At 32.0% G+C, this 22,058-nt stretch overlaps 1 protein-coding gene across 2 annotated transcripts in view; it reads right to left on the bottom strand.

Moving 5' to 3' along the window:
* Positions 1–19,671: 19,671 nt before the first annotated feature.
* Positions 19,672–22,058, bottom strand: part of LOC135840947 (otoferlin-like) — a 64,443-nt gene continuing 62,056 nt past the window's right edge. For both annotated transcript variants that reach the window (XM_065357704.1, XM_065357705.1), the window contains exons 32-37: positions 21,900–22,030; positions 21,630–21,817; positions 21,284–21,522; positions 20,998–21,176; positions 20,480–20,580; positions 19,672–20,024 (exon numbers count right to left, since the gene is read on the bottom strand). In XM_065357704.1, the coding sequence (XP_065213776.1) occupies positions 19,844–20,024; positions 20,480–20,580; positions 20,998–21,176; positions 21,284–21,522; positions 21,630–21,817; positions 21,900–22,030 (1,019 nt within the window). In that variant the 3' untranslated portion in view covers positions 19,672–19,843. The remainder of the gene's footprint in view (positions 20,025–20,479; positions 20,581–20,997; positions 21,177–21,283; positions 21,523–21,629; positions 21,818–21,899; positions 22,031–22,058) is intronic.

Below are 22,058 nucleotides of genomic sequence, written 5' to 3'. Positions count from 1 at the left end.
TCGGTATTAAAACGAATTCTTATTTGGGTACCTACCTACTTATATTCTTTTTTTGCCTTTATGTGCTCTAAAAGTTGAAAGTAGGTGCGTTTCGTAACCGAAATCTGGAGAAATGCGGACAATACGTCTTTGCAAGTTGTCGTAAAATGAGAAAAGTCGACCGCAACATGTGGATCTAATTTTGGAATGCGATGCTACTCGAGTGGGAAATTATCTCTGCCTACTTGTCTTATGCTTTTCGTTTTATTCTACCGTATTTTTGTATACCTATGTATTTTACCTACGTAGGTACTCGTGTATACGTAGACGATCCAGACGTTTTTAAGCTACGAGTTTGAGGGGTGCATTTCACACGCCTGGTGAATGTTTTCACTCGTTAATAGGTTTTGTATACTTATGCGAGTAAATTAATTGAAAAAAATATCGAATTTTTTTCACAGTATCCGCGAACACATCGTGAAAATTGGCATTGCATGACAAACGTTTAGATAATCACCAAAGTGAGGTTAAAGCTTAATGTAAATCGATGAAAGTATAAAACTTTACGAGGTTTGCAATTCCCTGCTGCAGTTATCAGCAGAAGAAAAAGGTATTTCGCTTTGCATGCTACTCTTGTATAATACCCTCTTTAATGTTTAATTATAAAAGTATCAAACATGTAACCTTGTCTTTACTCGTATTTAATGCACGATAGTAAACACTTTAAACGTAGGCGAGTCCAGAATTCATTTTATTTATTGATTTTCGAAAAATAAAAATGGTTCATCTTGACAGGAAAATTGCTAAGTTCACGGCGAACTTTGTTAATTATATTTTTAACAAGTAAAGTAGGTAGATAGATCTTTTTTTCAGCTTTCTTTTTCTGACAACACGTTTTAAGTAACGCTGGTCGAGGAGAAAAAATCAAGTCCTTGAATACTTGAAAGATATACCTTATAACGAGATTTCTGGAATTTGTATGTGCTTCGTCGTAAATCAACGAAATAAAGAGAACAACTATAAAGCTAAGGCGAAAGTTTAAAAGAATCTTTATTAGTTCCAAAATTCGAGGCTTTACATAAAACCATAACCGTAAAGTCATCCCGTAGAACTTCCTGCTGGCTCGTTAACTACTCTAAAAGGGCGCTTATTCTTTTTAATTGAACTTCAACAAATCCCATATCACAATATTCAAAAGAGAAAAATTCATCAAAAATATTTCTCACGCGAAATTTCCTAGGCTGTGGTGAAATTTTCGCCATAAATTCTAAAACGTGTTTCCAATTACGCGATTATAAAATTAATGACGAAATGTATCTACAAAGATGAATGTAATTATCGTTGTAGGTAATAAAAACTATCGCACTGGTTTAGGTAGTAAATTTTCCCCTTTTTCGTGTTTTTTTTTCTCAACGTCTTAGAGGTTGATTAGTTGAATCAAGCGTTTAACTGCTTCTTGTAAGCTCAGTTTTGATACGCTGCAACTTGCAGAACGTACTGAGTTGGGAGTAAAATAAAGATGTATGTACTTATTTGTGTTTGAACGAATTTTATCAAGTATTTGTAATTTCCATCTCAAAATCTGTCTTCCTTCTTTTTTAAAAAGTACGTGTGGAAACTTTTATTACCCTACAGTTGATTAAGTAAAATCTTTGGTTCGGATTCTAAAATAGGTAAAAACTTTGAAACGGTACTTTGGAATTGGAAAATTCTTTTCAACTAAAAAATGACAACATAATCGTTTGAAAATCAATATATGTACTAGTTTGTTTAAAAAGTTGGGAAATGTAAATAGGTGTGTCTCATAAGTCGGTTAATGTGTTAATTTTTCGTAACGCGAAACTCAAACTAATTTAACAAGGTTTGAGACGCATTGTTGACAGGGATAAATATTACACGGTAGGTTAACCTACCCTATTGGTAGGTTTACGTACTGTGTATAGTTTTAAATTACTCGTAACAGTCAGATTCAAGTGTACTTCTTATAGTATTTCAGGGTTGCTACGGGTCATATAAAACTTTGATGCGGATAGTTTCTCAATGATACATGATCCGTGGCTTCAAACAGTGATTCGTAATCGCGAATCATTTCAAAATTTTTAAAAATATGAAGTCAAAATTTAAAAAAAAACGCACAACCAAAACCACATTTGCTGAGGTATTTTTAAAAAACTGTCAGAAGGAGTGAAAGACAATTATGGGTAATTCTCAAAAAAAGTTTAAAAATCATGTATGTACCTAACAGGTGGTTTACTTGAATACTATTTACAATTGAAATTTTTTTTCGGTGGCATTGTGTAGATACCACCTCGGGCATCACGTGCATATCATTTCATGTCTCCCAACCCCCCTCCACTATGGGCCAAGTCCTCCCAAACCCCGAAAATTCCATCGTCGTGGCTTGTAACCACTTTCAATTTTTCAACTTCATCTTCAAAAATTAATTACACTGTCACTTTTTCTGAGAAAAAAAGGGTACATATTATTGTGTGATATCCAGAGTAAATGATAGAACCAATACAAATTTTCAGAATGATACTTATACCCTGAAACCAAGGTCATAAAAAGATGTAACCAGTTTTTGCTCCATCGCCGTGGCCAATTTTTCGGTGAAATGGCTACACTGTAGTATTGTTTCAGTGATAGCAGTGCTGTGCCCATTTCACAATTATCAAGGAAATACAGTCACCCGTTCTCCGAATGGTAATCTGTGAAAATTGTACAGATTACTATTTTCCAGATCCGTCGCCGTGGCTTATCATTCTCACGTTTAAAAGAGACATTTTTTTTCTTGAAAAAAAGAAAATATTCAAATGGTAAGTATTTGATGACCACAACTTTGAAAATTGAAAAATTATTGATTCTATTACCAGTAAAACAAATAGCTCTTTTTTTCTCACGTCGTGGATAGTACAGTTTGGTATTTCGTCATGGCTATCGTGATTTTTTTGTCCACGGTGAAGGAAAGTACCTACTTGACGACCTTTTTGTGAGCTAAAGCTACTAATAACTGCTCCAGTTATACCTATATCTACCCAAAAGTAGTGAACAGCTTTTTTTTTCAACATGTGACACCGATTTTTTTTGAAGCCCCTACCCCCACCCCTATTGAAGATGACTTGGGCCTGAAGTCATTTTAGGGGTCCTGGGTATGCCTAGAATCAAGTCCCTTTTGAAAAAATTTCAAAAAAAGGTTTTCATTTTTGAAAAATTTTAGTACTGAAATTTAAACTTTTTTTGAGAATTACCCTTGTGAATAATTATTTTGATGCCGAAACGCTGAATTTTTTTTTTAAATTTTGGTTTCGTACTCTCTCTTGGAGCTCATTTTGGAGTTTGAAGTGAAATAGCCCTCGAAATGAGTTCTGTGCTTTTGAAAATCCTGATCATAATAACATATATCCATTTTGAAATTTTCGAATAGTTTCAATTTTGTGCCTCCTTTTTAAGGCAAATTCTGAATTTTGGAGCGAAATAGTCATTAAAAATGAGACATGACATCCTCAAGACTCCTTCCCCCACCAAAGTATCAACTCTCATGTGTAAAACTCTTGGTTTGACCGGATAAATTTTTCATTTTATCACTCTGGGGCGTATTGTGGGGGTGGGGGTGGGGAGATATAAATAGTAAGTTTTTTTTCCTTATTTGGAAATTGATCCAAAAATCGTGATTCCGTGATTAAATTCTCTATGATCCGTGATTCATGATCCTTTGCAACCTACCCCTAGTTTCCGAAAATTTTATTTTATACACCTAGGCTAATTATATTTAGAAGAATCGAGAATTGAACTAACTTGTTTGCTATACAGTACTACCTACCTATCTTTTTTTTGGCAGACATATTTTGCATTTAAATATGATCTACATACACATACGATAGGTAAGTAGGTACGTATAATATCGCAACGATATTCCAACTTTTTTTTTTGAATACCAACCTACAAAAAAAGAGTACGTACACCACGATAGCAACACAAGTATAATACACCAAAGATCAAAAGATTTTCGTGTTACGACTAAACCCATTAATTATAAAATTATAATACTCAACTATGGAAGTTTTCAGCACGGGACTCTTGGTTGTAACGTTGAATCCATTTACAAGGTATTCGAAACGATTAAAATTACGAACGGTGAAGCGAAACCGCAGGTCATCACTAAACAAATAAAAGTTACAACAAGTTGTATCAATGAAAATAGTGATTAATGAAAACTTACTTTAGACATATACCTACTTACCCGCCTTATGGTGTAATTTTGTTTACAAACGTTCGACGTTTTGTTGATAAAGATATTAAAAAAAGTAATGACGAACCGGGTTGGCGAGGGTTTATTTTTATTGCAAAAGTAAAACTCGAGATTAATTTTTTAAATTAGGTACAGGTAGGTACTAGGTACCCAAGTACTTACATACAAGTTCGTGGAATGAAAATCCAATTCGGCGACTAATTCATCACGATGAATTCGTGTCGTCTTTTTTCTCGAAGAAATGAAATTTAAATCTGTCGTACAATATGTTTTTTCATGAAATTCGATTTGTATATACTTCGTTATAAAAATTACAATCGTGGCGTCATCTTTTACTGACGAATCGTGTTTTATTGTTCGCACGTTGCATCAATGTGTAATAAAAAAATCACAACAATGATAATAATAAAGACTCCAGTAATTGGCGTTGATAATAATAGTACTCTATAATTCGCAGCTTTCTCTAACGAATCCCTCACAAATTGCTTATTTTGTGCAACTTTCATTGAGACCGTTTACCATTCGCGCTATAGGTATGTACATACCTACTTTTGAGAAACTTGTCATCATCTTACCAAGTCATTAAAAAAATTACACGCTTTTGAAATTAAAAAGCGAGGTGAATTCGCATTTCTAAATTGAAAAGTGTATTGTAGTATTGGCGTTATAAATTTCTGCTGGAATTATTACACGATTCTCAGCCAGCTAAATGCGCCATATTAGCGAACAAAAAAAGGATGAAGCGAGCATTTATTACCCAAGTATATTCTTGCCATTATTTTTCTTCGTAATTTTTCAGCATTTCTACTTGCATTTTATTCACTCGGTTGACAGATTTTTTTTCTTTAATGTGAAAAAAATTTCGTTCGCGAAACTGTACCTAAACTTTTATCGCTCCGCGTACAGGTAACATAGCTTCGATACGTTTTTCTAGCTGCAGATTCACACAAAGCTTCAAGATTTAGGATTCGAGTAAAATTTACTGAACGTAATAAGTCGCAAGTTTGCCACATAGTAAAGAAACTATTCTTTAACAATTCTTCTTCCTAGTTTTATGGTGGGTACTATTTATTTTACCGTTGGAATATATTGCACGGTCGTTTGTTGCAACCTAAATAATAGCAAATTTTTGTAACCTAAAATTTCATCGCGTTTTATCTCTCTTCTAGCAAAACTATACAAGTATGTTGCTTGATGCTTACAGCTTACCTGTAGGTACCAACACCATATGCATCTATAGGGGTGACTAGGGAGTGGGGAGAGTTCGGACAACACTCATTTAAAAATCGTCAATTTTCACAGTGAACTTTCATTACGTTGTTATCTATGTACTCATTTATGTAAGAAAATTCGAACTTTTTACTACATATTTTCGAGGATTTTTTTTAGGTAAGTCAAAATTTCAAAGTGCTTTTCCGCAAAAAACAAAAAAAAATACTTTGAAATGTCTACGATCGACAGTCTGTTTTTTCCGTAGCTTCTTATGAGCAAAGTTTTGTTTTGATCGGCGATCGTCACTTCTGACTGTGCAAGTGTGCACTCGTCAGTTAAGCGAATGTAGACCTAAACCAGAGGGAAGTATTCAACTAATTTTCTCATCAAATAACCACAAAATTGTGTTTCTAAAAGACAAAGAGATGGAAATTATTTAAAATACTTAATGCAATTAAGTGATATTCTTCTCGTCTACTTAAAACTAATCTACTCGTGTAATGGGTTAGATTATTTAATTGTACATACGAGTGTTAAAAGTGGTAATATTTGTCTTCTAATCGTATGAATATAACTAAACCCTCGTATGTAAGGCTCTAGTCATTCTACAACTTTACTGCAAAGATTCAGTATAGTAAAGAGAGCTTTCCATTCGAATAGTAAAATACAAACTGACGCAAGAATGTGGAAGGTTTTGAAACACGCTTATGTTAATGAACAATGGGTAGTTGAGAAAAGCGTGCACAAATTTGAATATCAAGTGTTTCGATTTCAATGACACGACGCTACGTTACTTCTCTGTATGCTGCTTAATAAGTATGTAATTCTTATTTAAAAGGCGTTAGTAAAAAAAAAAAGTATTCACTTTGGTGTTAGAACTCGTGTTAGTAAATTGCGCTCTCTTCACATGGATAAATACTTACTTACTTTACATACCTAATCTCGTATTTATTATTCGTCCAGAAAAACAGCAACCACCGAACTTACGTATTTCAACTGTTATGAGAAGACTTGATGGAAATCATTGATTCATTAGTGGTCTAAATTTTTCAGATTATGAATCATTATTAGATCAAATTTTTCGAAAATAAGGATTTCAAACATCAGACTTTTTTAGGTACCTAAATTGAAAATGAAATTATAACTCCACCACGAAGTTTTTCGCCAATTCGCAATAGAAGATGCTCGGTTAAATGGTGATTAAGTTATTTGTAGAAACTTTGCCTTTTGTTGGGCGATTAAGCTTGATTACGTATACAAAAGTTACAGTATTTAAAAGGAAAATTTCAAAAAAAAAATATATATATTTATTCCTTTATTAACCATTCATTAAGAACTTAATGAAATTTTCTAAAATAACCGTTAAAAAATCGTAATTGTTGATTTGCGGCTGGATTCGAATAAATTTAAAGTTTTTATGTGTTTTTTTTCTCTATCTCTCGTTTATTCTTAATCCAATCGAAATTGAACTTTTATTTCGTAGCACAAAAGCTACGTATGAATTATTTCAAAGTTATTAAAGAAGCGAATACTTATGTACTTGAAACATCCTCCTTAATATTTGAAAAATTTTGGGTTTCAAGCTGAATAACTAACAGGATTATTCAACATTCACAAATAGTCAAGTTGTTCGAAAAAGTAGTAAAAATTATAGGGTTATTTGATTCGTTGATTCAGAATATGACATTTAAAACAAGTCTAGCATGATTGAAGGAAACTATACCTAGGGTGAATAATTCTGTTAAAGCATGCTTTTTTAATCAATTTGAGTGAAGTCTGCCACATTGAAGGTGAAGAATAGGTACTTTTTAACTTTTTTACTCAAGTAATGAACTTCAGAAAAATTCGAAAAAATTGGTCAAAGGCAGTCCAGCTCACCTTTTTTGTACGTCCGATTACAATTTTTGAGCACAGTTCAAGTGTAACATTCTTAAAATAAATTTTAAAAATATTTGAAAGAATTTCGCACACAATTAGGATAAAAAATTTCTCAGGCGCTTTTCTATTGGCTGGGTATAGATAAAAAATTCTAACTGGTCTTTTTCGTTATTCAATGAGTAGTCTTTTGCTTACTCAGCTAATTCACAATTCATAATTCAAAATACAGGTATCCAGGTTTCCAAAAGTAGGTAAGCATAAGTTAGCGTTTGATTAAACGATCGAAAAATTACTCGCGGATTCTTGAATAATGAATTTGTCGAATTGGTGACTTTATTATTAAGAGGTGACTCAAAATTGACCTCTTACTTTTTAAATTTTTCATTCATACCGAGTTTAGTAGGTATTTCATATGGTCGATGTAAATGGTTAAATTCTCCACATTTGCCCCTAATTTTCTCCTTTTTAGATTTTCTATTCGAAGTTTAACACATTGTTAAAGGTATCTTATTAAGAAAATCAACTTCCTAAATATATGTACGTTACACTTTCCTGTTTTAGATAACGCATTGATAAGCAAATGACAATACACATTAGCGTTAACAATGAGTGGATACCTACCACGTTAGCTTGCTCTTATTACATTAAACGTAAATATATGTACCACCAAGTGGTTCGAATAAACGTGCATTTCTGTAGGTAGGTATAGCGTTTATTTTTTTCTTCTATGAGGTTTTACAAATCGAGTTCTAATAAAAATGCTTCTTCCTTTTGACAATGAATTAAACATTTTGTTCAATTTAAATATTTTTTTATTTATTTACATATTACATTGGTACATCTATGTGAGCCTATATATCTACTCCCTAAGATGAAAACATGCTTACCATATTGTAAAAAATAAAGTAAAATATTTTTATTTTAAATTATTGATTTTTTCCCCTTTCGTTTCCTACTTATATGGTTAAATATTTCAAAAATTTTATCATTTTTTTCTCGAATTCATCCGCATGAAAACGTATGAAAACTTGATATGTATTTCACTTCCTACCTATACTGATTCATGCTGTTCTGAATGCAAACACATACGCAAATGTGGGCCTTTTTTAAAACTAAATCGCAGATATATTCGAAAACATTCTATAAATATTTCAAATTTTTCACTTGCGTATGCGTTTTCGATTCCGATTGGAGCTATTTCGCATTCTTCGGTGAGAGTATAGGCAACCAAGGGGAAAAAATTACAGAAATGTACACGTTGGTAAAATCGTTTCGATATAATCGAATTAGGTAGGTACCTAGGTATTCGATGTAATCTTGAGCTTAAATTTTAAACGATGAGAAATTCGGTAAAAAAAATAACTCGACCGTGGATATAAATTCGATCAAGTTATCACGTCACCGATGCAGTTACCATCCTGTAAAGTTGCTTATTAAAATTCACTCGAGTGTACTAAAAATTATATGTACCTGTGGTTAGCCAGCAAATTTGCATATTGAAAAAACATATAGAAGGCACTGCCAACGGCTCGGCTGTTCTTCTTACACAGTATTAGATTTCGATTGTGTAAACGAACAGAACGACAGAATCATAATCTGAATATCAGCTCACGTATAAGAAATTTTTATCAATGTAAACTAAAAAAAATCCAACTCATGCGCTCGTAATCTAATACAAAAAACGAAAGCTGAAAGTCACGAAGCTCGCAAAAATAAACCAATCGTTTTTTTTTTACTTCGCCACCGTTCTCAAATAAAATATTTTCAGTTTGGAGTAGGTATACATGGAGAGTCGCATATGCATAAAATTTCACGCGTTGATTTATTTTTCTCAACTGGCGCGAATGTAAATATTATTTGATAGGCAGATTCATTTATTATTTTTACGCTGCAAATATCCGATAATTTTTCACCTATGATCATTGCACGCGTTTTTTAAAAACTTGATTAAGAAATAAATGAAACACGAAGAGCAACATGTTGGAGGTACTTTTTTGCTAACTGAAAAACCGATAAATTTGTAAACAGATAAAAAAAACTGCTTATGCGTTTTATTTAACAAATGAATCTTCGTGCAGGGTTTGGGTTTTGATTTAATTAGGAGTACGTAGGTGTATCTCGCTGTATGAGAACGTATATACTCGTAGGTATAATACGAATAGGTATCGTGTGTGTTCAACTGGAACCTACCATCCACAAAAATTGCGTTAGGTACGTTCGGATGAAATTTTAAATCGCTAAAAAATCAACTCCCTGTGTTGAAATAGATACGTGAAAATTTGCATTTTTTTCATAGTCGAATTGTTTACAGGCCAACTGTATTGCTTTTTTATACACGTTCCCCAGCGTGGAGGGTTTTTTTTCGAATTAAATCTTTCGTTGCGCTGTTTTAATTATTTTTTTTTTTATTTACAGTTCGCCATGATTGGCTTAAATTGGTGCGTTATTTAATGCGGAATCAATTTGAAATTGATTCGATGACGTGAATCGATGTACAAATTGTTGCCGTGTTATCGAAAGCAGACTCTTAAAATAAAATATTGATTCCAGGATCCTTTAAATTTTGAGGACATCTCGAATTCGGCTGTTGTACTAAAGTAATTTGCTTCTACTGTAAGGTATTTGTTGAACTGACTTCTCAGCTATGAAAGCTTATCGTCAATTGATTAAAAAATCAAAATATATATTGGAGCAAACTTTGCAAAAATTGTCTGAAAACTGCCTAAAACGACACGAAAACTTGTAAACGGTTTAAAATGTCTGCAATTTGATGAATAATCTGGAAATTCGAGTGAAATATCGCAAAACTGCTCTAATATCAAACAAATGGTAGTAAATTATAAAAGGTTGATCAAATTATCAAAATTCAGTGAAATTTTGCAAAAATAACATCAAATTTTTCCAGAATAACTGTTAAATTTTCAAAATAATTGTTAAGAATTATCAAAAAAGTTGATGAAGTTTTAAATAATTTCGCAAAAATTGCACGAAACACCATTAAAATTTCTTCAAATGAAAGGAAAACATAAAAACTGTAATGGGAAAATAAATAGGTAACTGAACATTGCCAAAAACTCGATGTTTTAGTAAAATTGAGAGTATTTTGAAAAATGTATACCTAGGTACTCAATGGTTCATTGAAAATTCCTTTTTTCAAATCGTGACATTTTTGATCCGAGTCGTAATTTAAATTGAATCCTGATTGGAATCGTCGCCATCGATTTATTTCATTAATTTCAATTATTATTAAATAATCAAAAAAATGCATCATTTGAACAAATTTTCTGTTTTTTTTTTATTGGACAAATTTTTATTACTTACCTACATTGAAAAATATTGAGGCACGGTTCATAATATGAGGTCTAAATTACGTACCTGATTAGTTATTCCCCATACATTCATCTTATAATTATGTTGTCAAATTTCTGGGTAAGTAACAAAAGGCCATTGAAACAAAAATGCACTTTTTTCTGTTTTTGTCTCAATTCGAGCCTCCCAAAAATTGGACTGTTTTTCTTTCAACGATACATTAGAGTGCAAAATGCAGTGGTTAAAATTCGTATTTTTCTGATTGAAAATTTTCAAGATCTCATTTTCTAGCTAAAATCAGCCAGTTTAACTAAGTATGTAAATAATGCAATGAAATTTTGTTTAAAAAAAGAAGAAAAAGAAGAACACTAGATTTAAAAAGAATATTGTGATTAGACATCGGATAAAGCTGTACCTACTTCAACCCAAAAATATATTTACCCTTTGACGATAATTGAGAGAAATCGGAAACGAAATACGAAAGTAACTGGAAAATTCCAGTTTCAGATATAATTGTTTATGAAATTCACAGGCGAAAAAATTAAGTAGAAAAATGTCATTCGGAATTACCTTTAGAATAGGTATTATAGGTAGAGGTACGATATTAAATGTAAGGTGGCTATTTCATTCTTTCTTTTATTTTTCATTTCAAAAATTGTACCTGAGAAGGTCACCTATTTTTGTTCAATTACACGAAAAAGATGAGAAAATAACTTTCACACTTGTTCGATTTCTAATTTTCTCAATAAAAATCGATTTACGGTGCGTGTATCACAGCTAAAATATTTACGCTGTAAAATACCATACTGTACATTCTTTATTATCAGGTTTCATTATCAAATATACTAGTACGCTACTAACCAAAAGAAACACGCAATTTAAAGAATATAGGTACCTCTACCACTACCTATACTCGTATAGTCGTATACATATGTACTACATGTAGGTGTACTTAATGAAACGAATAGGTAGGTAGAGAGAAAAACGACATTTTTGGATTTATTACCCCCGGTGTTAAATTTAAATTTCTGTGTTACACATTAGAAACACATTGATCGAACATATCGCTTATTCGACGCACGTAAAAAATTACGCTAAAAACAAAAAGAAAAACTTTTATCAATATGAAATGCTTAAGCGATACTGAACCAAGCAAAAAATCTGAATGGTTGACAATAAAGGCGAACTCCCGGAATTGAATTTTATTACAAAGGCGCCACTGCCTTTCATGATTTTCCACTTGCACGCATTTTGAATATTACCATTTTTTTTCTATGTACGTTTATAATTACGCATCGATATTACGCTAGCTTTTCGTTGGTATATGTTTTTTTTCGGCCATGTGCGGTTACTCTGTTGATGTATTTTTTTATTCTACAAAAAAAAAATTATTAAAAAGATATTTTGTAACAAGTGTTTCGAAATTTACGAGTATGTAACTTTTTATTGAAAAGAAATACTGCTGCACGTACTAAATAATGTACCTTCATCGTGTCTCATATCGTCCAAATTACAATAATGGGTAACGTTCGAGCACACTATATTGGTCCGGTTTCAGAATATGAATGATTTGAGAAACGTTGTCTGAATTTTAAAATAGTTTACACAAAAATTACCCTTCGAATAACTCTTCACGCGTTTTATATTTCACTTATTAAACAGTCTGCGCTTTTGTGGCTCGGCTACGAATAAATATTTATTTGTCAGATACGTTTTAATAGACTTTCAATTTTTTAATTATTGCGTGAAAAAAAAATCCGATTATAAAACCACTCTCAATAACAACAGGTTGTTCGAAAAAAAAATAAAGAATTGTTGAGAGTATTAAAATAGGTAGGTATAATTCGAAGTTTCCGTGTAATGAATCGTCTGTATTCACTTGACAAAATTCCTCGCTACCTAAAAAAATGCAATGTGGAATTTCAATGAGTAATTTTATAAATTGTGAAGCATACTAAGCTGTTTTAAAAATAAAAATATTAAAACTATTATAATTGGAAAAACGTCCAAAGATGTTTTATGTCACAAAAATTGCGTATGGACTTTAAAAAATGAGATGCTTACGATTAGATCAGGTTTTCAGGTGAAAAAAATTCAAATTTTATCTTAATACTGATCATTTTTAAAATTTTTATCTCTCTTCATTCATCATTTTCCTTCTAATTCCAACCTATAAATCAGAGAACTCATTTTTGACAATTAAATAATGCTTTGGAGGTTTATTTTATGCAACAGTGATCAATTTATAAATGGTTTCTGTTGATTTTGTTTTTTAGGACTGTAGAATGAACTGTTACAAAAAGACTTTGTAATGCTGGAAAGAAGGTATTCACAGCTCACCATCTCGAATAACTCTTGTGTAAGCAAGCATAAGTAGGTACCTAATAGGTATTACTTACCTACCCAATGTGATAGGTAGTTCATATATGTATGATTGGAGAATCATTCAAAAGAATTCTTTGGGTATCACAAGGAGCAGGAGGTTCCCAAAGAGATTTTCACGGAAGGTAAACTACTTTTACGTGGAATTTTCACTTGAAGAATATCCTAGCGATATTTTAGGCTTTCTCTTTACATGTATGCTGTACCACTGCACCAGTACCTACGACTTGCTTCATATATGCGATGGGAATTGCTTATTGAATAAAGAATGTGGAAAATTCTCCAAGAAGAATTCCCATTTAGATATAATTTCCATTTAAGCTAGGTACCTACGTGTATTACACGATCATGTATGTACGTATTATTATTTACCTACGCATCTTACAATCACCCAAAATTCATTTAAGAAGACTATACACCCGGTAAGAAACGAATAACTGATGTAGTTTTAAATTCCTAGTGCGTTTAATAATTTCTGCAGATCCTTCGTATTTTTCAAGGCAGTTTTGTTCCCTAAAAAGATGGTCATAAGGTATTTTTCTTATTTTTCACGAGTTTCAGGATTTTTAATATTTAATCGGGCGGAAATTATGAGTATCTTGCGATTAGTGTTTTTCGATGTTTTATAAATACCTTCATTTTCTTTACCTATTTTTACCCTATTTTTTTTTCAAGAAATAACTACGTTCTAATAACTTATAAATTATTAAACATACGATTAAGCCGATGGAATCGATTTTAGAAAATGGGTTAAATTTTCAAAAGGCTAACGATATTTTGATTATAGTAAGTGTAACAATAAGTATGGAAAATATTCCATTCTTGTACGTGCCTATACTTACCTAATATCTACAGTACTTACCTACTATTTATAAAAAATTTACACCGACCCAAAATTGTAAAATTTATACTTAAATTTGATATTGATCTAGTTGATAACGTATATTTTGAAAATCAAATATTGAAAAATTCGTATTTACCTACCTACCTACCTATTTACTTGCAGATTACCAAAAATTTGAAAAAGTCAAGATTCATAAACAGAGCAACAAAATTTAATTCTTAAAATCATTCGACTTCAGATGTCGTCGATATAGCGATTCATATGAGATCGATTTTTTTTTTCAATTTCATTTCAGCTCTGTTAATGTTGTTATTACACATGTAGGTAGGTACCATAAGTTTTAACTCGTCTGTTCAGCCCTAAACCTAAAAATTCCACAATTCCACATAAATAGGTATTCCTAGGTTTAGTTACTTGAAAAATTTTAAACACAATAAATTAATTTAAATTAAAATAAATTCAATTGAATTAAATCAAAATAAATGAATTGAATTTAAATTAAATGAAATTAAGTATGTAAACTTAATCATTTGAATTGAATTAAAGCAAAATAGATTGAATCGAACAACCTAAATTAGAGTGGGTAAGTAAAGTTGAATTCAATAAATTAAGTCAAATTAACTCAAAATCAATTAAATTCAATCGAAATGAATTATGTACCACAGAGTAGTTCCAATAAATTCAATCAGATCAAATTAAGTCGAAATAGATTGAAATAAAATAGGTACAAAGTACATTATTTTAAAAAAAACGAACTTAAGTTGTCCTAATTCAAGTTGAAAGATATTAAATCAAATCAAATTAAATTTAAAAACGTCAATACCTAAATTACCTAATAAAGTTGAACTAAATCAAGTTGAGTTCAAATAAATTATTGAATTAAAATCAAATACATATATTGAATCAAACTGAACTGAAATGAATTTTTAAAAAATAGAATCGAATTAAATTGAATTAAAAATAACAGAGACCCTGATAAGCCAGACAGTCAGACATACGACCTTGGAAAGCTATGCAAGTAGGTCAGTGACCATGAGAATCCAGACAGACGGGTCAATGACCTTAGGAGGCCAAAATAGACAGACAGACAGACAGACAGATGGACAACTTAGGGAAGCCAGATTGGTAGGTCAGTAACCTTAAAAGTTCCAGACACATGGGTCAATACCCTAAGGAGGCCCAACGTCATCAACTTGACATAATTTTCAAACATTTTGGCTACATTAATACATAGCTACCATTTCACCAGCCCTACCTCAAGATTAAAAAAACATTGAGTTCGAGTGAGAGCGAAGTGCTCTAACGTGCGGAATGGGTGCTCTAATGATGCTCTAACCCTTCAAGGGAGTCCCCGCTCCTCTCCTGAAACTGGTAGGGTGAGTGAAATTTATTTGAAAAGGGGATTATTTTGTATAAAAATCATGCTCGAGAAATACGTACATTATAACGCCGTAGTGATGCTTTGCCTTCAAATCTGTTGTATAGCCAAACAATAGTATGTATTTTACATGTGTTACTAAAATTGCATAACCAGTTTGCCGCAAATACGCGAGTTCGTTCTCCAATCTCCATAGGTATGATAACTTATTTCTTATTTGAACCAAAAATTCTCGATTTCGTTCAATGTTTTCTAAAACGTTCTTTCAAAATACATATACAAGAATATTCTGATTCCGAGCCGAAGGGTTGAAGTGGCTCGTCCTTTGTTAAACTTCAACTTCAACCATATTATTATTTAAATACGAAGCACTGTTTTTAATTTTCTTTACATTATGAAAAATCACGACTTTAATTTCAGACAAGATGAAAAAAATTAATGAGAAATGTTTCAATTTTTTTCATCCTTTTTTTTTCTAAATATAGATATAAGGTGTACCTATTATCAAAAAAAGAACTTTTCTTCGGCTTTAAAAAATTTTCATTTCTCAAAACGTTTTAATATACCTAGTCTCTAATCAAAGAAGCACGAAGTTAATTGCTTTCTACTAAAAATTAATACCTAATTATACGCTGTAGGTGTATTGTAGATGTAAGCTATCCAAAAATACCAACCTAAGAAAAAAGTCAGCAGCGAATTTTAGGTACGAGGTGTTTTGAGTGATTCATTGTTCAGTGTGTTAGAACGCGAAGAGAGGTAGAAGATAATTGAATTTATTAATACGAATATTTAAGCGGGTATGAATTAAAGAGAAAAAATTTCGCTATTCGGGTGTTCATGAAAAGTTTTAGATTTATTCTTTAGCATTTGAAGATTTATTTTTGTACGTGTTTTTAGTCTAGGGATTACGGTAAAAGTTCTCGTACTTCGGGGTTACGCGTTTCGCTTTTGAAATATTTTGGTTTCTTTTATCAATTGCATAACTTGTATGGAGAACAGCATTTGCTTGGAATTGCTACTACACACAGTTTTTAAACAAATGATTTAGTTCAATGAATGGGAGAAAACCACGTATTTGTATTTGTATAATGCGAAATGAAAGAGAGATCAATTTTTTTTCCCGAATCGAATCCCAGTCCGTTTTTACTTTGCTATTAAATTCGCAAAAGCGTTAAATTTTTTACTCGAAACTTTTCATCTATTGATATACCATTTCGATAAGAAAATTTTCCGTTCATGGGGTGCTAAAACACAATCGTTCAAAGTTGAAAAACTTGCTGCTGCAAATTTCGTACTAATTGAAAAATTAATCCTCTTAATAAATACCGTCGAGTCTTTTTCAAATATAATTTTCAGTAGGCTTAAGGAGATTATGGTATAAGCCTGTAACGTTAATACTGAGTGATTCGATTTTAAGGGAATTTCATACATGAAATAGGATATCGAATTAAATGCTTGTTATATAAATACCCAAATAAATAATTTTCGTGATCAAGTGTAAGTGATTGCAAAAAAAAAAAAAAAAAAAAATGAAACATTACACGAGAGAACCACTTGAGAGAGGCGTTAGAATTTGGAGTCCGATTCAATGGACGGCAACGTTCCTGGGAAGAAAATGTTTCAAATCTCTTGGGAGCAAAATTTCAGCTGTCCAAATTAAATTTTTGATTTGTGGCTATTTTTTTTTACCCACAGTTAATTTTTTCGCCTGAAATTTTGGTCTGGAGGTTTTGTAACATATTTCGCCTAAAAATTCAGCTTACCAACAATGAAAATATAGTCGAGTAGGTACCTCAAGGTGTTCCTCGTAAGTAGGTTAATAAAATATTGCCTGGTATTTTGTGAAAATTTCCTCTCTCTTGTCATATTTCATTAGACAAAAAAACCATGTTCGACCACCTTTGTGAAAATTTTTTATGGAAAAAATGATAAATCGTAAGTTGAGTAGAAATAGAATAGTTTACGTGATACCACCTTCTTATATGAAATTCCTAAAACGTAAATCTACCTCGTCAAGATGCCCTTCCAATTTGAACACTCCACTCGAACCAAGTCCGAAATACGTTGATCCGAATAAAAGTGGAATTAGTGACTGGAAATGGCCGTTTCGACGTTCCGCCGAGTCTGTCTCGAGAACTGATGTTGCAGCCGAAATAAACCAGCAAAGTCGTGTTGCTGCAACAACTCCATTTTATCAAACTACTCCGACCACAATTTCCAGTCGAGTACCAACCACCGTTTTACCATTTACGCAATTAACCACTCCGTTTAGTTCAAAAACCACGACCACCGTAACGAGTATGCCCGCAACATCAACTACAACAGCAACTACCAAAAATATGCCTACTATTTTCCAACCTATGTCCACAGCATCAACTACAACAACAAAAACTACGAAAAGGGGTTTTATTAGGTTCGAACGTCTGCGAACCGATAAACCAACATCTCCTCGTGGTACAGATATCACCCCGACAACGTTTTTTCCTACTTCTGCGATATCTCCTACAGGAACGAAATCTACCTCGGCATCTGCTTCGACGGGAATCTCATCTAGTCCAACTGGAACGAAATATACCCCTTCGACGACTCCTTTAGAGATGAAATCTAGCCAAGGAATTGAAACGTCATCGTCGACTTGTAGAATAACGGAATCGGCAAAATCTACAGATAAATGTCTCGAATGGTATAACAAGATCAAAGACGGCGATCGATGTGATTCCGAAGGTGGAAGCTGCACCAAATGGTATAATTTAATCAAAGAAAAAGACGATATACAAAACTCGACTCGGCTGAAAAAATCTTCATGTCGGAAAAACCCACCGGATACAAAATGCCTGAATCCAACATCGTTAAATCGCGTCGATAAATATTTAGATACTCGTACCGGCAACGAATATTTAGAACCTATAATTCAGTCACCCATTCTATCGCAAGTTTTAGATAATACGTTTATGGAATTCTTAACCAATAGACCTACATCAAATAAGAAAGGCGCAAGGACAGATGTTTTCAATCTAACTATCGAAGATAGAATTAGAACGCTGAGATGGTTAAATCAACAAATCCTTCAACGTTACGGAATGCTGAATAAGATTGATAAAATTACTCGAGCTAATCGTTTCTTCGCTGGTAATGCATCGAATGTGAAAATGATGAGTAGTAAAATATTGGTAAATAGCTGTACACGGAAAACAACCCGAGCTCAGAGATTGAGGGATGAATTTATTAGGAAGAAAATGCAAAGGGTAAGTCTCGATAAAAATGACGGTTGGTGGAAAAATTTCAACGCTAAATCGTATCGCAAAAATTCTGGTAATAATTTTTTAAATTCTAGTGTAGAAGAAATTGAATAAATGTTTTATGTTTCTTACAAATGTGACATTATTTAATTTCTAACAATAGTTGATGGGTTCTGTTGAAAAAAAAACAGGAGTAGGTACCTATACTGCCAAGAAAATATATTTTCAAAAAAATCTCCATAGATAGGTGTTCGAAATTGACCACGATAACTAAAAATAGAACAGTTTAAAAGTTGGTATCAAAAGTTTATAAAATTATAAATTATTCATTTTTTTGCAGCATCAAAAAATTCAATTTTCTGCAGATATTCCAGCAGTGTTCTTCACTGACATCATTTTACTTCAACTCGATTCTTAGAATTTTGTAAAGAGTTCACTTACCTATTTACTAAAAATGGCCATTTAGACGTCTGTATTACTCTTGATTACAGTGTAACCTGGGACGTGAAATAAGAAATTGTGCATGAATAAATATTTTAATCATTCATGATATTTAGTGGCACATTAATCTGAATATCCAAAAATGTTTTTCAAATTTTCAAGAGACAACAACAGACGAGTATAAAGATAAAAAGGCATCATGCTGCATTTTCAAATCAAATTTTAGCTCCTGTATCAATTAAACGGTTCTATAAGATTGATAGAAAATTCGAAAAAATTTTAAAGGGGAAGAAACTACGTTACTGTTTTGAATCTAGAAACTGACGAAAACTGAAATGACTGTTTTATTTCCTTTCCGGCGTTTTTTGAAGTACCTATCTGTACCTACATATTTATATTGGTTTTGAACTTTCTACTTTTTTTTGCTATTTTTAAAATCATTCACTTTACTTTTCTCTTTCTGCCGAATATATCTGAATTTGTCATCTAGGTTTCCTTCTCTCCAACTCCTTCAACCTGTCTTTAAAGCAAACTTTTCGTTTCAGAATTCGGCCTCACAATTAAATAAGTGTCTTATTTAAAAACAAAAAAGGTTGCAATACAACTCTACAATATTCCTGGAGAAACTTCTTTTTAAAATGTTTTATTGAAAATATTCTCATATTTTAAATTAAATTGATTTGAATTTTAAAATCTTGGCAGGTACGTACTATTTTTTTTCTAAATCCAAGTGAGAAGAAGTGGAATAAATGTAGTACGGTTATAGCAAATGTGGTTTATTTTATCTCAACTATACATTAATATTAATAGGTATAGAGGTACATAGTCTGGTAACTTTATAAGATTTTAGTAATACTGATAATTTTTTATTAGGTATAGGTACAAAGGTAGTTTTTTATAATACAAAATAGGTAGGCATGCGAATTTGAACACTACGCTCCAAGCATTTTTTTAACGCTATAGCCTGGAATTGAGTAAAAGAATATCAAGATCATTACAGCAAGGAAAAGTATTACTATAATTTTTAATATAGTCCACTTATAGTTATGCCATATTATATATCTGATTGATTTGATTGGATTCATGAACCACATGAATGACGAGTCTGGACGACTGCAAAAATTCAGAAAAAAATCATTATTCATTGGTAAGATTTTGAAATAGTTACATGCTCACATTATTATAGTAATTGAAGAGTGGCGCCATCTGGAATAAAAATTTTGAATATTTGATTCAGATGTTTTCTTTTATTGGCACCAGGAGAAGGGAAGCAGTACATATTAGAGAAAAAACGATTTTCCAAGTTCCGTTCCTACCCACTTGATAGTTGATACCTGTAGATCTGCTAACTTGGGTGCCTTAAATTCATGTCTTCGCATACAAGTAGGCATGTACCTTGCTACCTACTTGAAGTCTTTTTTTTTTTGTTTCAAATAAAGTTTATTTCTAATTTTTATTCAAAGATGAAGATTCACGATTGATAGGTAATCTTTTCTTTTTTGTCCTCCAATAGATATTGTTTATCAAATTTTTACCTAGAACTATTAATTTATTTGAAAAAAATTTACTTCGGTTTATCCAAAGGATCTGGTTCACTGCGCCCTTGTCCAGCTGGATTTTTTTCTGCTTCTTCTTGAGTAAGGAGGTGCAATTCAGCTTCAACTTTTCCCTAAAATTCATTATCAATGAGATAACATAGACATAGGTAAATAAAACAAGTAAGTACAATTAATATGACTTATTGGATTTATAATGAAGACAATCAAAATGACGAATATTTTTTCTCTGGCAGAAAAAATCCAGAGTGCTCCAAATTAACAGTTAATTTTTTCAGTAGATATAAGATTTTAGTGCACCCATACACCTATCTGTTAATCTCTTTTCATAATTTTTACTCTCCTCCCTTCACTCCCGTTTTCCTCCTTCGTATATATTTTGAAAACTTCCAAGATTTGTTCTGCTTACAATAATTTTCAAAAAATAGTTTTCAGTTTCGAAACTAGATGGCATTCTACACAATGATGAAAACATCGTTAGGGAAAGTTGTTTATGTTACACCATTTATACCTCGAAAAGGATATCTTACCGTTAATTCCATTTCTTCGTTTTCTTTCTTCACGTAAAAAGGCCACCATCCTTTCACTCTTTTTTGTTTGAATATATTAATCATCGGTACTGTACCATCATTATTCAACATATCTAATGTACATAATTTAGCAGATTTTGCTCCTCTAGGAAATCTATTAAGATCCAATGTTAAAGCTCCTAAAAATTTGATTTTCAACATTATTTTTTAATACCTACGTATGTTTATTTGAAAAATTAATGATGATAAGTAGGTAATGTGGTGCTAAATTCTTTCACTCGCTTACCCAAAAAATCATCAGCAGAAAAATGATCTGCATCCCAAACTTGTAATTCAAGGCGAGCTGGGATTTTACTTTCGCTCTCATCCCAAGAAAACAATGATTCTTTTTTCGATGTCACAATTTTCCCTTCGGCTATCAGGTAATTAAATGGAAATATGAATCGCCAATTGAAATTCCCTTCTCCGGTTAATGATCTGTAATGTATATCTGTGCACTGGCAGTCTTCAGGACCCTTGAGCCAACTGTAACGAAATGTTTTGTAGTTTAAATAATTAATTATCTTTATCTTTGTATTCTTTGTGTACCTAATTAGGAAAACACAAATTTAGGCCTAAATTTTTGTACCTACCCTTTTACGTATATATCGGACATTTTTTCACCAGTGAAAAAAGCATCGTCCTCTAATACTACGTCATCAGTGTTCCATATTATTACTCGTAAAACGTATGATTTTGGTTTTCTAGGAGAAATATCAATTGGTGGTCCTGGTAGAGGCATATCCATAGGGAACATATCAACCCACATTTCCAATTTACCCTTTAAAAAGAACGTAATAATTGATGTAATCAGATGAAAGCATAGATTTCAAGGGCTTTCATAAACCTAGAAAATTAAGTACCCTTTCTATGCCAATTTTGTCAGGTTTATATAAAGGTCGTGTTTCTATGTGTTCAGGAACTAAAATACAACCCACTCGAGGGATCTGATTCCAATGATGTAACACAGCTAATGCCATTTGTTCTTCGACTCCTATAAAATTTATAAAAATTCAAATAAT

This window comes from Planococcus citri, chromosome 3 (genome assembly GCF_950023065.1).
Source record: "Planococcus citri chromosome 3, ihPlaCitr1.1, whole genome shotgun sequence".
Classification (NCBI taxonomy): domain Eukaryota; kingdom Metazoa; phylum Arthropoda; class Insecta; order Hemiptera; family Pseudococcidae; genus Planococcus; species Planococcus citri.
This window is presented reverse-complemented; position numbering and strand designations above follow the sequence as displayed.